This window comes from Plectropomus leopardus, chromosome 18 (assembly GCF_008729295.1).
Source record: "Plectropomus leopardus isolate mb chromosome 18, YSFRI_Pleo_2.0, whole genome shotgun sequence".
Taxonomy (NCBI): domain Eukaryota; kingdom Metazoa; phylum Chordata; class Actinopteri; order Perciformes; family Serranidae; genus Plectropomus; species Plectropomus leopardus.
The window spans coordinates 10,138,507-10,155,291 of record NC_056480.1 but is presented as its reverse complement, the minus strand read 5'-3'; the positions used below and the strand labels follow the sequence as shown (position 1 = coordinate 10,155,291).

At 39.3% G+C, this 16,785-nt stretch overlaps 2 protein-coding genes across 7 annotated transcripts in view; one reads left to right on the top strand and one right to left on the bottom strand.

Annotated features, from left to right (window-relative positions):
* Positions 1–12,186, bottom strand: part of ubap2l (ubiquitin associated protein 2-like) — a 34,063-nt gene extending 21,877 nt beyond the window's left edge. For 2 of the 6 annotated variants that reach the window (XM_042506011.1, XM_042506009.1), the window contains exons 1-7: positions 11,938–12,057; positions 10,628–10,765; positions 9,773–9,850; positions 7,589–7,699; positions 5,684–5,858; positions 3,662–3,763; positions 3,455–3,500 (exon numbers count right to left, since the gene is read on the bottom strand). In XM_042506011.1, the coding sequence (XP_042361945.1) occupies positions 3,455–3,500; positions 3,662–3,763; positions 5,684–5,858; positions 7,589–7,699; positions 9,773–9,850; positions 10,628–10,723 (608 nt within the window). In that variant the 5' untranslated portion in view covers positions 10,724–10,765; positions 11,938–12,057. Of the gene's footprint in view, positions 1–3,454; positions 3,501–3,661; positions 3,764–5,683; positions 5,859–7,588; positions 7,700–9,772; positions 9,851–10,627; positions 10,766–11,937; positions 12,060–12,115 lie in introns of those variants that run through there. The other 4 variants (XM_042506007.1, XM_042506008.1, XM_042506006.1 and 1 more) reach the window with 4 other exon arrangements.
* Positions 12,187–13,747: 1,561 nt separating this feature from the next.
* Positions 13,748–16,753, top strand: LOC121957633 (protein C1orf43 homolog). Its single transcript, XM_042506323.1, has 7 exons — positions 13,748–14,076; positions 14,165–14,266; positions 14,375–14,483; positions 14,579–14,632; positions 15,166–15,332; positions 15,439–15,497; positions 16,070–16,753. Exons 1-7 carry the CDS (start codon positions 14,014–14,016, stop codon positions 16,275–16,277), a joined length of 762 nt encoding a protein of 253 aa, XP_042362257.1. The 5' UTR covers positions 13,748–14,013; the 3' UTR covers positions 16,278–16,753.
* The last annotated feature ends 32 nt before the right edge of the window (positions 16,754–16,785 follow it).

Sequence of the window (16,785 nt, the reverse complement as noted above, 5' to 3'; positions counted from 1 at the left end):
TTAATGCCTAAACAATCTCAGGAATTTCTATGGTACCTTCTATCACACAGCCGCATCATCTCAAAGCTATTACTGAACAGCCACACAGGATGCTTTTGTGAATGCAGCCAGCATTCAATATCTCCTCCATTGAAAGAAATCTCCATCTTCAGTCAAATAGTCTTTTTTATCTCTTTGTTATTTCCTTAGAAATCGGATAATGATAAACACATGCTTCGTGATAAACCTTGACCAGCTTTGAATTTAATTGGCTCAATTCAGGTGAACAGCTCAGTCTCCACCAGGGCAAAATCACACTTTTACTTTTGTGGCCTACAATATTAACCATTTTCAGGGGTTGGTATACACACTCACACAGAGAAGCCTCTATAGTTACAAACAAACTGCAGTCTATTCCTTCAGTTTATTTTCTGCAAACTCACATACTGAATTCAAATGCAAAAGCGGCTTACAGTTACCCCAAAGAGACAGCGCTGTAAATGTGCCAACCAATGCTTTGGTACAAGTAAATATAAACTGGCCTTTTAATGAATGCATCGCCTTTATACAAGACAATATCAGCAATGAAGGAGGTCGATATATGCACCCATGTTGCATGCTGCAGGTACCAACATCACTCCAAATGCAACATTTCTGTATGTGTCACAAGCTGCAGGACAGCAATTTAAGATCACTTTATTACAGTTTATAAAACCATGATTAGATTCAACAACGATAAGCTAATACTTCATATTATAAGCACACACACACAGGCAAAATATGTTTTTTCCCTAAAGGTGACTAACTCTAAAATAAGAGGGAAAAATGGAAGTTTCTATTATGTCATTAAAAATTACTGTGCAATACTAAACACTGAAAACTTCCTTAAGCAGAGTTGTCAAACTGGGGACGAGCTATAAAGATTGTGCATCTTCTGTACTGCATTAAACGATAGAAATAATTGTGTCAGAGATTCTTGTAATTATGATACTTTCCACATATAAAAGCATGTGAATCCATTTTAATTATACTAAATATCTTATTTGGGTTTACTGTGCCAATGCAGCCTCAGGGAAGAAGCAAAAACTTTGCTAGATGGGTTTTGTTTAAAGGAACAGTTCACCCAGAAATCAAAAATACATATTTTCCCTGTTACCTGTCGTGCTTTTTATCAATCTAGATTGTTTAGGTGTGAGTTGCTGAGTGCTGGAGATATCAGCCATAGAGACTTCGGGCTTCTCTCCGAACTAGATGGTACTCGGCTTGTGGCACTCAAAGCACCAAAAAAAATATACATTAAAAAAATAAATAAAAAAAGAAAAAAGCTTTCTCTTTCCAGAAATCATGACCCAGTTAATGAAAATAGTGCATAGACCTTGCTGTGAGCAGTTTCATGTAGGATCTTTCAACAGAACCACACCAGCTGAAGATATGTGTCGTGGGAGGAATCGTGCATCTACTCATGGGTGAGAGGCTTGTGCTTGTGACAGGGTGAGATATAAACATTAATGGCGTCCTCCTCTGCTGAGCTGTAACATTAGCAAGCTCAGTGGTGCTGGGTGAGTTAGCATGAGATGCACGCCACCTGAGGTGTAGTTTGGTTGAAAGAAAATAGTTCCTACATTAAACTGGTCACAACAACAGCTTTAGCACTAAAGGTAGAGTGCATCTTCTGTACTGCACCTCTGTGCAGTAAATAATAGTGCACAGAAGTGCATACTTATGCACACATACATACTTCTGTACTAGATAAATAGCACTACAGGTAAGAGAAAAAAAAATTGATTTAGGGTGATCTGTACCTTTTAGTGACACAGGAATAAGACAACTAATAACTGAGCACTGCCTCATTCCTCCCATGGCCCACTGAGAAAATGAGTGAATTCATGTCTGAGATTCTTGGCACTGTATAATAAATCCCTTTGGACATAAAAATAAAATCTAGTATATTTGGCTAACAACCACAGTTTGTATATAAAATGAAATTCATTGATCAATATTCCTCCCCTCATGCTAGTCATTTAAGTTTTGAACCAACTTTAGAACAAAGTCTCTTTGATCAGTTTATTCATCAGTAATGACGTGTGGAAAAGCTCTTCCCTTGTGAGCTCACAGTTTGATTCAGTGCATGCTAATATTTTTAAGCACTGTGTGTGAGGTGAATGGTACAAGCTTTCTTAGCATCATCTTAAATGTACAAGTACAAGATACCATGACACACACACACACACACACACACACACACACACACACACACACACACACCTGCCCACTGTCATCTTATCATATTTAAACAGATCAAAAACCTTATCCGCTTTGAGACATCTTCCTTTAAAGCCAAATGTTTCATTTAAGTGTTTAACTCACACTGATGCCAAGCTGGTAAACTGTGTCTGCTAGCAGCATGAAGCAAAAGCAATCACAGTTACTGCTGTGTGACGCGAGGTGGGGAGGGAGGTTAGGTACCATGAAAACACCTCAGCTGGGACTGCATGCGTTGGCAGGTGGGAAGCCCAGGCACCGAAAACAAGCTTAGTTTATATGAAACAGAACACTGGAGTGCGTCTTGAGATATGCAAGTTAATATCTGGGTCCACACTCTACAAATACCCTTAAAAATGTAGGACGTTTTCACAGCACAGATAAAAACTTAAAGATATGATGTTTTGTTGTAGTCATTGTTTGCAAAGTGAATTACACCTTTTAGTTTCATTCAAGCAGTGACTTCCTTGGGAGCCTCTGTATTCAAATATGTATGTAATATGTATTTATGACATGATTAGCAGCTCTGAAGTCAGCATTAAACACTTTGTGCTGGTAAGAGTGAAGATTACATTCAGGCTTCTTCTGGAAGGAAGCCACTCAGCCCTTGACCTCACCAGAGAAAGCCACATCATGTCACATGTGCTGCTTCAGCAGACCAAGAAGATTTAAAAATTGACAACAGCGGTGTTACATCACATCACACCGATCTGCTTATAACTAAAGGCAGGAGGTTCGTTATAACGACTACAATGTCGCACATTAAATGCTGACATTAGTCAAAAATGTCATCGTAGTTGAGGAAAGAACTTCCTCTGTTATGGCACCTACTCACCAAGCTGCCTGTATAAGATGCCAAATCATCATTAACTGGCATATTATTAACCACACACACACACACACACACACAAAAGATAGAAAAAACAAGCAAAAAAAAAAAAAAAAAAAAACCCAAAACCTGAAGCCTTGTGCCAGAGAGCAGACAACCCCCTGTGTGTATCTATCAAAATTTCACTCCAAATAAAATGTTTAGACTGTCTGAGGAGTGTTTTTCTGCCCACGCCGCACTATCCCATTGGCTGATGTATGTTCTCCCTCCTTTGGATTAAGGCTTAACAATAGGCTGGGGTCCTGCTCTTTGGTGACCATGGCAACAGGTAAAAGTGGAACACAAAAGGCCGTCTTGTTTTAGGCAACGCAGGTGTTCTCTTACCCCATGCCCTGCGCCGAAAATCTGCCTCCTCGCCGTCCAGATACTCCTGCAGAGACAACAAGAGCTTACTTCGGTTTCTTCCTGTGACAACTATTGTCACAAAAAAGAATAGCAGCGGTTTAAGTGAAAAATAAAATCCCTCCCTCGATACCGCCTCATTTTGATTAGATACATTTCCTTTGTCTGAGGGGGATTACAGCCACTTACCGACAGTCCCTCTTCCTCTGCCTCTTCCCCTTCGGCCTCGCTCTGCTCCTCTTCCAGCTACTCCGGCCTTGCCTCCGTCCAAGCCGTTCTCCTGACCGCGAACTGAAGAGAGAACAACGTCAGATTTGGATACTACAAAAACTGCCTCAAAATGTCAAAATAGTAATTTCAACAAAAAAAAAAGTTATGGCTTAGACACACACTGTATCTAAAATTGTGTTCCTCTATGAGACCAGAAGCCCTTCATCAAAATGAAGATGAAAGACAAATCTCTCACTGGCTTTCATTCACTGTGGCACACCCTGTCCTCTCTTCAGGACCACAGTTAGGGCTTAGAAAAGGTCTACTGGTGTACTGCAAATTACTAGATGGTGCCATCAGGCACAGGGGCTTCAACAGTATTTTCATGCAGGTGATGTCAAGAAACTGACGTTTTCCTTTCTTGCAGTAATTTTGTGACACCTTTGCAACGTTTCTATTCTTAACTTCATCTAACAGACGGAGGCCACGCTGTTCCGACAAGTTTACAAATTACTGTCGATGCAAACTAAACTCGTTCTACTTGCTTCTTCACTCTGAAACCCTCCCATTGATGAACCACTATAGGACTTTTATTTTGAAGTGCCGCCTAATTTGACAACACTGAAGCTCAAAAATTGCAGAAAAATTGGAGTGCTGCCTGTTTCTAGTATGCTCATGCACAGGTCTCAAGTACAAATCATCCAAAAGGCTGCTGCTAAGCTCTCAACACGATCACACCTATTTCAACCTCTCTGCACTGGCTTCCAATTAATGTTAAAATTCATTTTAAAATTTAGAGCCCTTCATGGCCAGGCTCCACAGTAGATCCTGTTGCACGTCCGCCACATGAACCGAGCTCTTATGCTGCATTCACACTACGAGCGACACAGCACCAGTGTGACCAGTTACATTACATTACAGTGTTGCTCAAGTGCTTGTTATCGTAGTTGTCATCACAGCTTGTGTGTATGTGCTAGTGGTGACAAAGCACCTCAATTAAACATCATCTTAAGTTTGTATTTGGTAAAAAAAAAAACATCTGTTTTTGATCAACACCTGAGTCTCATTTTGTCATTACATTTCACCACCCCACTGCATCCCCATGTGCACCGCAATGCATAGAACGCTAGCACAGCGTCACCTAATAAGGCTAAATAAAATAATAATTAATTACGCTAAGTACAACAGTATCACAGCAAGAAGCAAAAACACATGATTGGATGATTGGAGCTCTGAAAAAATTGAGGCCAGCTCAGCTTTTATTTGTGAATATTGGGCGTCTGTTTGTAGCTTCATGCCATCGGCTTCCACTGAAAATGACTCTATGAAATGTGACGCTTATGGTGTGAACACAGCATTGTGTTCGGTAATGAGGGGTTTGGGATAGCATCCTAATAAGCTTTAGGTCTTTTAACTCTGTGAACTCTGCTAAAAAAACAGCTGAAACCCATCTGTTCAGACAGGCATTTAGGTAGCACGTTTCATTTTATGTTAGGCTGTCTATTATGTCTCTGCCCCTATATGTGGTAACTGATGTCTGTAAAAGGTGCTATAAATACACATTGCCAGCTTTGATAGTTTGTAAAATTTGTGAAATGCATCAAAATTCACAAAAGAGGAAATTATCCCATGCTGTAAATTGTAGCGTGCATGTCGCAGTTTTTTTAGATGACGATGGTTAGTGATCAACTGCAAGATACTCTGCGTATCTCATCCACAGACAGGTTTTGAATATTGCATGAGAGGAATGGTAAAAGAAAAGCGCAGCCACAGTTAGCTGGTACCTCAACTCATGGAAAATTGGCAAATATATTCTGAAGTGTCAAAAGCATGAGGCTCTCTCTCAGAAAATAACTGTGATACCAGAAAGCCAAAGAGCAGTCAGTGCAAAAGCACTACATAACTATGAAACACTGCAACCAGCTCTTCATTTGGCAAAACAAATATTCACATTTTAAGAGTCTTAAAAAGCAAAACCGTGAAGCCACAGTAAACACTTACACTCTCGTCCCCTGCTGGCTCCACGGCCCTTGCGTGGAGCTCCACCTCGACGACGTGCTACATCTTTCTCTCCTCCTTTCTCCCGGTTCTCTTTTCCTTCCTCTCCAGTCTCTGCCTGGCTCGCCTCCTTCTGGCCGGACACCCCTTTCTTCTTCCCCACCATTTCCCAAGAGTCCTGAAGAAGAGATAAAGACAGCGTTACACTCCTGTTCCTTTAAATCAATGCACTGCTGATCTCATTGACTTTAAGTCACCAAAAGAGAAGAAGCACTGAGGAAAAGTGAAGGTTAATTCAAGTGTTTCTAGACAGCTGCCATAACAACAGGATAATTTGCCCTGACAAAATATGATCACAGCAAAAAAAAAATAAATAAATAAATTCCTCAACAAACAGGTTGGATTTTGCCTGGTGGTCAGTTTGAGTCAAAAATGTTTCTGGTGGGCTCAAACTTTCTCCACATGTGCTAACTCTACATCTGCCCACATCTTAGTTATATTCTGCTTGTCAAAGATGCAGAAACTTAAGGTTGTGTGGGCCAGACGTGGCAGCAGCTACTTAAAAATCACAAAGTGAAAACAAAAATAAACTGTTTCTTTTGACGGTAATTTCCCAGAAAGCCATTCTGAGCAAGTTCATTTTAAAGTCTCTCCACCGAGCCAATATTTTGACAACGCAAGTATATGACACCTTCTTATCAGGTCTGATTTATGTGCTGGTGCAACAAGTTTCCACTTTCTGGTTTCAATTTCCCTCACTGTCCTATAAGTTATATTTATATCAAAGCTTATATGCAACTATGAGAGCTCACTGAGTGGATCCTTGTTGCACTTGGGTCACAAGTTAGGCTGCAGCTAACAATTATTTTCATTACTGACTAATCTGATGTTTATTTTCACAACTAATCATTTAGTCTATAAAATGTCAAAAAATGCTCATCAAAGTATTTTTTGAACCCAATGTTACATCATCACTTTCCTTCGTTTGTCCAAGAAAGAATCCAAAACCCAAAGACTCCTTTGCTGTCATAAACAAAAGAGTTGCAAATTTTCCCATTTAAGAAGCTGAAACCAGCAAATGTTTGACATTTTTGCTTGAAATATAACTGAAACTGTTAACTGATTACCAAAATAGTTTAAAACCTTTCCCATGACTTTTCAAGGATCCATCATACATTTATATACATAATTTACGCTTGCTGGCAGACATGGAGGAAGAGGCAGAGTGCAGAGAAAAATTGAAGAAACATATGCAATGGTAAAAAAAAAAAAAAAACCAATGCTTTTACAGCTACGTTATGTTGATATTTTTTGAAAATTGATGTGCAGCTATGTTGCATTACGTGGAAGGTTATCCGATAAAGATTACTGTAATAAATTCATTACACACTACAAAATTCCATGACTTTTCCAATACTTTCAATGATTTTTACTTATTCCAAGACTTTTCCATGCCTGGAAAATGTGACTGTAAAATTCCATGAGTTTTCCAGGTTTTCCATGATCTTAGAAACCTGAATTTTGTAAGAACTGGTCATACGTGAAATTATCAGTTGAAAAAAAAGTGAGACAGTTAAAAAAATAAACGTGAAAGGATTCATTTTTCTTAAAAGTCTACAGAAAACACTAGGGGCATGCAGAAATGACATGATGACCAACACAGGAAGAAGAGAATTTTTTTTTAAAATAACTTCTTCTTGCAGCTTTTAACCTTTACATACAACTTTGTCTGAACTAAGAAACCCCTGCTTCTGCCCAGGTTCACACTATGCTACACCTTTACAGGAGCCCTACTCTTACAGAGCAAACTGTTAGTGCAATATCATAGTTATCTAACTCAATGTAGCACTGATTTCTCCAGAATCAGGCCCTCGCAGCGCTAAGCCCTCACACAAAGCCAATACTCACAGTGTCTGGGCTACCCTCCAGCAACACGTTAATGGCTCTGTTGACATCCCCGTTGCAATCGTGCAGTGCGATCATTGACTCATCCTGGTCCTTGCCTGTGATGTCAATCAGCTGCAAAAGAAGAAGTGGCATGATTAGAAACAGAGGTGACCCAAGACACACACTCCCGGCATCCTGTTAATACTAAGGCTCTTATGTAAACTTATGCAAAATATTTTTGAAAAGCATACATGCATCAGAACACAGTGTTAGTTAGAGAACAGCATGCTCGCTACCAGCAGGGATTCAGCATCTTGGTCATTTCAGCGGCTTGAGCACAAGATTCCTTTTCCACAAAGACTGTGACACCATGCCCTCTTTCAGTGCCTTTAATATTACTACACACTATCAACGAGTGTGCAAAAGATAACCTCTCTTATCAAAAGGTCGTGATGACCTGTTTACAGAACTTTCTAACCTTAGATATAGTTTTAGGGTCTGTATAATACTGAAAAGATATTTAAAAAACACATTGGAAGGATAAAAAGGTTATACTGGGTGTAATTGACCCAATTATTTACTAGGGGTGTAAGTTTCATCACAATATTATGATTACTGGTTAAACTGCCTCCACTAAAGACTCATGCAACATGGCTTATCAACAACAATATTTATACATTTACACAATTATTTATTTTTGCACCCATCCATACCAATCATCCATCAGTCAGACATAAGGAGTATTTCCTCTCTGACTGACAGCCAAGATGGATCAAAGCCCGTCTGTCTGTGCTTGTCAGTGGTTGCAGCTGTATCAGCAGGAGAGCTGCTCGTGCTCTGGCCATGACTAGCTTCCCTCCCATCAGCAGCAGAGCTGATAGCATCTTCACTACTGTGGCAACAGATTTGGGCTGGGCGGAGCATTGATGAAACGCAGATATTTTTGCTTGAGTTTCAAATATTTAGAGCGGTCCATCTTTGGTTTGGGGGAATTTCCTTTTGATTACCAAAACGTAACAAGTTGTCGTCAACTCGGATATCATTAACTTAACCTATCTCTCCTCTGTATGCTTTCGCTCTATGTGTTTTTGACAGTCAGAGCCCCAACTCTCAATGAAACAAAGAGAAATCCGTAAATGACAGCAAGACACGCCAAAGACTCTCACACTGAGATGAAATGCATGCATGGAAACTGTTTCAGAACATCTGCACAGAGGCTACTGATTTCTGAATTAATGGATATTAGGCATTTAAAAGGTATTTTTTTATTGGCCAGCCAGAGGTTTCCATTGACCTAGCAGCCCGCCAGGCCTTCTCCAATAAAGGAGAAACAACGTTTCTTATTTTAATAATGAAAACAGTAAACTTAAGGTCACCAGTGAGCAAAATGCAACCTCGAAGGACCAAGTCTGTCTTTGACACCTGCAATACTGTCTGTTAAAAATAAATGAAAATGGGGTGCCCAGTAGCTCAGATGGTCAGGCAGGCACCCTATGTACAGGCCATGTCTTCGCCGCAGCGGCCGCATGTTCAATTCCAGCCTCGGCCCTTTGCTTCATGTCATAGCCTCTCTCTCCCCCTTTCGTACTTAAGCTGTCGTATCAAATAAAGGCAAAAAGGCAAAAAAATAATCTTTAAGAAAAAATATATCCTAAAAACATATTCTTATGCATTTGTATTTTTTCTGCTGCACCAACTCGTGCCAAACCATGACTCCTAAACAGGAGTATGAACCAAACATTGACTTTTATGCATAGTTACATCCCCAGAAGACAGTAATGTCCAGGGTGGCACCTTAATTTTTTATCCTCTACACAAGCAAAAATGAAGAAATTGACAATAAAATAAGCTTTGTTTTTTTTTGCTGTCTCATTACAGACACTGTGGCCTTTATACATTACCCAAGTAATGTTTCCTATGACTACCATAGCTAAACAACACATTTTACATAAAATGCTATATAATATTCACCACCATCACAGTCTTAATATAATGCTCTGAATGCTGTGTCACTAGCTCTATGAGCTTGATGACATCTGACAAATCAAATATGCAAAACAAAATATAAAAGACACGTACACACACGCCCAATGTAAGACACAAGAGATGTAATAAAACATTTACCACAACATAAACATTTTAAAAGAAACAAGAACAACTATACAGGAAAGCTAAAATAGGGCAAACGAATGTGCATCAGCTCACCTGTTTGACCTTCTCTTCAAAGTCTGCATCATTGTGGTCTGAAATCATCTGCGCGAGTCGGATCTGCTCTGCTGTAGCCTGTTCCAAAAGGAGTGAAACATCCAGGATTTAAAAACATAGAGGCACAAGCAGGGTGCAAAATTAACTGTTTTGTTCACTGGAAAAAAATCACTCGTGAATGTTCAATTTTTTTACCAGTCACTTAACAGATTAGCATTGTATTTCTGGTTGGTGAGTGAAGCAAATCTACCATATTTGAATATTTTATCAGCATTTGGCAAGTAGGTCATGCCAATTTTGTACCCATGAGTATAAGATTTACATTGTTGTAAAAGAAAAAAGAAAGAATAAACTCATATTTAGCCCTTCATAAAATCTTTAACAACGGTTTCATATAAATATTGTGCCTCATCTTAGAGAAAGCACTGCTAGAGTTCTTCTTAGGCCCTACAATCCTAACGTGTTAAGACCTCTACAAACACTAAAATGTGACTAACTAACTTGCGTGGTGTTACTTGGTGAACTTAGATCAGTGAGTGGGTTGATCAGTACACTTCAGACTGAAGCTGTAATCACAAATGCCTAAAATCAGGGATTCTCCTCCTGACTGTCAAACAGCCCTGAATATCTTCTAGTGTAGTTATTAAAAGGCGAGGTAATATGGCTGTAACTTGAATTGTTTTGTTAGTTTGAACATTGTTGTCCAAATTGTTGGCGTCTGTACTACATTGTTTTGTAGAAACTTTGCGTTTGACAAAACAAATGCCATTTAGCAACACACTGATTTGCATATGTTTGCTTCTGGTGCAAATCCCTGTGCATGTGTGCAGTGTCAGGTGGTGAGAGTCAGGGTACCTGAGGCCTCTGCTTGTGCTGTGTCTGACTCTGTGTCTGGCCCTGTGTCTGCTCCCAGCTGCCCCGGGCTCGGTTCCCGCCCATGGACGTCATCATTTACAGTATATACAAATAACAGTATTTACAAAGGAATAACACCTGGGGAGAGAGGGATGAGAGATAAGCATTACAGACCTGTGACCTATTTATGTCACCATCATGTACATGTCTAGTACACTTGAACACTACTTCCTCAAACTGCCTGGTGGCTTATTGCCTAGTGTGGGGAAGCTAGCAGCAGTATCAAGAAGACAGCATCAGCTTTGTTTCCAGAGACGCCTGGAAAACGTTGACAAAGGGTTTTTTTTTTCAGTCTCTGTCTAAGGCAAAGCTAGCTGACCCGGGAAGCAAGGGTGCCACGGTACACTGGGTACACTCAAGGCTTACAAGTGCATAACGTTGGCTGACATTACCTTATTACCTCTTCAGAGCATTATGCAACGTTTTCTATATCAAAATAGCCCTGGTGCTGTTTGGTCAACCTATATATTCAAACATTAAATGATCGAAAAACCCATGATAGTCAGATCTACGTTGTATTGATCACCAAATAGGGGAGACAAGATACAAACACACAGTTAAAAACATGCGACTAACGTTACATCTCTGCTGGAAAGCAAACTGTTAACCTTGCTATGGACTCCTTAATCTTGCATACGTTACGTAAAACCCTGTTTGGACCAACGTTAGCCCACAAACAAGCCTTAAGACAGGGCCCGTCGATTATATCCAATTCTATTAGCCAACCACATGGCCAAAATGCTAGCCAACTAGCTAATACTTGAGGGGAAATCATCCTGCTTTGAAGCCCTGGTGGGCTTCCGCTACTCACGGCTTCACCTCATGGCGACAACGAGGCTAACTTATCTCCAACAGCCGCTAGCTAACCAGCTAAATAACTAGCTGAGTTGTTAGCGTTAGCTGACTTAGCTTCATAGCCAACAAGTTAATTAGCTAATCAGCTACTATCGAGCATTGAAGCTTTAATGTTCGGCCAAACCCAAAACGCCCATGCCACCCCACTGCCTCTGGTTGTCTGCTAACCAGTGTTAGCCATGCTATCTTAATTAACTAACGTCGTTTCGCGTAGCTAGGAAATATTAGCCGGTTAGCTCGGTTAGCACCGTAGCAGCTCCATAAACGGCACCACCACTCTGCCACATTCTCGCACCACAACGTTTTAAAAGCCGGGCTCTCGATTTTAAAATGACCGAGGCTGAACGCAGGCCTACAGGCCCCTAAAATGAAAATAAATAACAGGCGATACTGACCAGAAACCCGGCTCAATATTAGACACTGCTACACAACCGGCCGACAAGTGGTCTCGCTGTCGACCTTCTAGTCGGATTTAGGACAGGATACAATTCCTGAACCCCAAGTTGATACAACTAAGTTGGGAAAATATAGCGAACCGACTCGCTCACACAATAAGCGAGAGACTGAATTTACCTGTTTCTTCTCCACTCTGACACCACGGAGAGCTGCGTCACGTGGTTTACAGGGCGCTGCGAGGAAACTGGACCCACAACATGTGATCACACACCGAAATAGTTTAATATCATCACCGGGGTTATGACATGTCACCGGTGGGGATGCAAAACATAGATAATGAACTTTGGCAAACTGAGGGATGATGCGTGTGAGGAATTAATTTAATGAAAATACACATAGATATTACAATGGAGCCATGAACTTTACTGTATACATTCATTATAAAGTATACTATGAAGAATACTCCTTGTTATAGCAGAATGACAAGAGGGGGGTTATGAGCTAAGAAAATAGATGAAAAAAATATTGAATGTAATAAATAAATAACATAAAGGAAAGACAGTGCAGAAATTATAGTCAACCAATATACACCATGTATACAGTACATTGCTTTTTTCAATGTAAAATGCTTTATGAATTGTGCAAATAACGGTGCAACAATGAAATCCTTATTGAAGTAGACTTGTTAACAGTCCTAAATAGTATGTATTACAAGTGTAAAGGTGCATGCATGAATAATAAATAAATTACATTTCATTCAAGTATTTAGGGGTGTTTAGTTTAGTTTGCAATATGTTATTTATATACACTCACAGTACGATAATTGTACAATAACATGTTATGTAGCCTAATATAAAATGCAAGAAAATTTGTCATGTATTTATTTATTTATTCATTTTGAGCCCTACTAGCTGGGTAGTAACTACTCTTCCTGGGGTCCACGCAAATAAACATTACGTCATAATGTAAAACAAATATAAGATCAAAAAAATCCAAGCCAAAAACTATGAATAAAAAAGACAACACAACAACAACAAGAAAACACGTAAACTACAAAAGACAAAAAAAAATAAGAACAACAATAACAACAATATATCAACAACAATAAAACTAAGTTTATTAATGACATTAATTACAGCAGTGGCACAAACTATCCTATCTATAATTCTATATAATATAGTGTTAAATACTATTATTTCTACCTCTATCAGTATTGATATTGTAATGTAATATATATGATTAATGCTAATTCCATTATTGTGCTTGTTTCAATGCACAACAGTGGAATTAAATGTAAAAAAAAATTAATTTTGCAGAAATTATAAATTAAATGTAGAAATTAAACACTAGTGTAAGTGATGTGAATGTGAAAAAATGATATAATACAGTGTTAAATACTACTAATTCTATGACAACTAGTATGAATACAATAATGTAATATATTTAGTACAAAATAGTGTTTGTTTCAATGCACAACAGTCTAATTAAACACTAAAAATAATTTAAAAAAATTATTGCTACTGTTTGTATAAAATGTTGTACAAAATTAAAAAAAATTCTACAAAATATACATGGACTAATAAAAAACAGAACAGACAGAATTAGCTTTTAGGTTCTTTTGAAATATTTTGGCAAAACAAAGTTAAACATTTCTATACTGTACAAAATAAACTACTACTTAATATACTGCACAGGTGGGTTGTTTGACCTATTTGGTCTTCCTTACATGGTTATTACGGTAATTTGAAGCGTCGTAAATCAGTTGTTATTGTCGCGCTCACTGTTTCTCGTTAGCACCATCATGGCTAACATAAAAGCTAAAGTGCGTACTTCATCCATGATGTCGTTGAACATGAAGAGAAATATTAGTATCGCTGCTTAGTTGGATTTCTATAAACATCCCTTTAAAGCATATAAACAATATCTCATCTGTGCAACAGTGGCCATTCTCCTCAAAATGGTCAACCGACTGTTAGCTTCTAAGCTAATGTAGCAAAATAGTAACGTTTAGATTAACTGCTAGCTAAATTAGCCAGTCGACCTGTAAATAAACTGTAAAAACTGACAGAGGAAACATGGCAGAGTCGTCGCCGTTATCGGGGGTTAATGTTGTTCTGGTTATGGCCTACGGAAGCTTGGTAAGTAGGTTCAGTCGTGATTTCTGGCTGATAATTTGATCGTGCAGGAGTTATGACCCTGTCCCGTCATGTTTGTTTTTGTGTGCAGGTGTTTGTGCTGCTGTTTATCTTCGTCAAAAGGCAAATCATGCGTTTCGCAATGAGATCCCGCCGAGGACCCCATGCACCGATTGGCCACAATGCACCAAAGGTACAGGGGATCTCCTCCTTTGAAAGCCTGTGTGTTGTCAAAGATTGGTTGAATATGCAGCTGCTGGTGCAATAGTTGTGTGCATCTTCTTCATGAATTTATTACCAGGGTTTGAGGGAGGAGATCGACTCCAGACTGTCCAAGGTCCAGGAGATCCGCTTTGAACCCCGTCTTTTAGCAGAAGAAGACGACAGGCTGAAGCAAGGCTCACAGATCAGTCAGTCACCCTCTCAGCTCATCTTATTCTACCTTTGAAATGTATTTTATCCTCTTTTTGTGTAATGCAATAAAAAAAACATGTGTTTGTTGAAGGTTGCTACAACTACCTGTACAGAATGAAAGCCCTGGATGCCATCCGTGACTCAGGTGAGACTAAATGTGATGCTCAGACTTACTGATTCTGCAGGTGCATGCATTATTTTTCTCATCATCTCACCACATAACTGTATTCATTATTAATTCATTATTATTGTACATTATTTTCTATGAGTTCACCAAATGCTGTTCAGAATTAGACAAAGATTTATTATCAAGTAGGGTTACACTTACAAGGAACTGGTTTTAGTCTGTCGTTTATACATTGAAAACACAGAAAACTTATACAGAGGAAATAAAAGCAAAAGTATTGCAATAGTCAAGAACAAAAATAAACAATAGAAATATTAAAATAAAAATATGAAAATTCTACTTTAATATACTAAAAACATAAATTTGTACAATATAGTTGTTTCAGAATGAGAAATCTGCATAGTTTTGTGTCGGATGTAAAAATATTTATCAAGGGATGTGCAAAAGTGTTTTGGGTTTTTTTTCCTGCAGTGACCAGATTTCTCCTTGGGGAGTGTTAAAGTTTCACCTTTCTAACCTTCACTTCTTGTTCCTTCCTGTTTGGACCTCAGGAATTCCTCTGCAGGAGATAAGCCGCTCTCCCAGTGCGTTTACTGGACGCAACTTCAGGAACTGGCTGCTGGAGTTGCGCAACTCCCATTCTCTGATCAAGAGCAGCCGCAGTGCGCTCATTGACCGTTTACTTGAAGGCTACGACAGCGCTCGCCACGGGACTGGGGTGCGTACAAAGGTTTTTGTGTGTAACTGATGGATGAGCATTGTGTGTTTAACATAAAAAGTTTTGTTGTAGCATTACTGGTTTGACTCCTAACTCTTTGTTTCAGGTGTTTGGTGAAGCTGAGTTTCTTGAATACCAGCAAGCTCTCAACGAACTGGCCGATGTGTAAGTGCTTTTACACTGGTCCAGACTTGAAGTTGCTTTGTAACATTGTTGGGGCAAGTTTTCTAATCTGCATTGCTCACACTGACAGGACAGGCCCGGGTGCATGCATTCACTCAAACTGATTTCCTCAGTTTTAACCACTGAAAATACTCCTAATGTGACAAAAAAAATCAGCTTAGACATCAAATGAGCTGGTAAAATTTGAATGCAGTTTCCACTGATTTGATGTAACAGGTAGGCTTCATGCTGTAGTGTGGCACCTTGCCTTTAGAGCACTCATGTTCGCTCATTATTACCCCAGTCATACGTTATAAAGAGCAGATCTGCTGTTGTATTCCTGTAGAAGCACATACTTACACTGATCTTGTTTTCAAATCATTACAATCAACATTTAAATACTCTGTTATTATTACTACTACGACTGTTACTGCTGCTGTTTCATTATTAATATCCAGTAATATTACCACACTTGTATCACTAATATACGTGAGCATTGCCATCTATCATACACTGTAAACAGTTTTGCAGTAATCCCCCTTTCCTTTGCCTCCCTTTCTCCTCCCCTCCCTCAGGGTGAAAGCATATTCCAGCTCCACCAGCCTGGACCAGCATCACCAGTCTGCGGCCAAGGACCTGACGGGCTCTCCTGTCCGCAGCACTCCCTCCACCATCCAGGTCACCTACCTGCCCTCCACCGGCCAGCGCAGCAAGAGGCCCAAACACTTTCTGGAGCTCAAGAGTTTCAAAGACAACTACAACACGCTGGAGAGCACCCTGTGAGAGACTGCTGCTGCTGCTGCAGACTGACTGTTTCACAATGTTTGTGTGGTGTGTGTGTAAGTGTGCACAGCAGTTACACAGTGTACAGCAAACAAGGAGTTGTAACATACTGTTTTAAAGTTGACCTTTAAAATTCACCCACGAGTTAAGTTGGAGAAAAATCTTCGAAAAGTAAGTATTTTTCAGGTAATTTCGAAGGATTATGTACAACAGTGGTTCTAAAATTGTGGAGAGTCGTGGATGACCACAGGAAAAATATGGAGTGGAACAAAGCTGCATTATTATGATTTATGTGGGGAAAATGAACAAGACTTTGCTGATGTTACTGTGCTAACCTGTATTGCATTAAAATGTAATAAGATGCTTCTCCAATTATTTATTAAAATTTGTTGGGTGGGGGGCATTACTGTTTTCCAGCTTCTTAAGGGGGTATGACAGACAAGGTCTGAGAACCACTGACATATATATATATATATATATATATATATATATATATATATATATATAT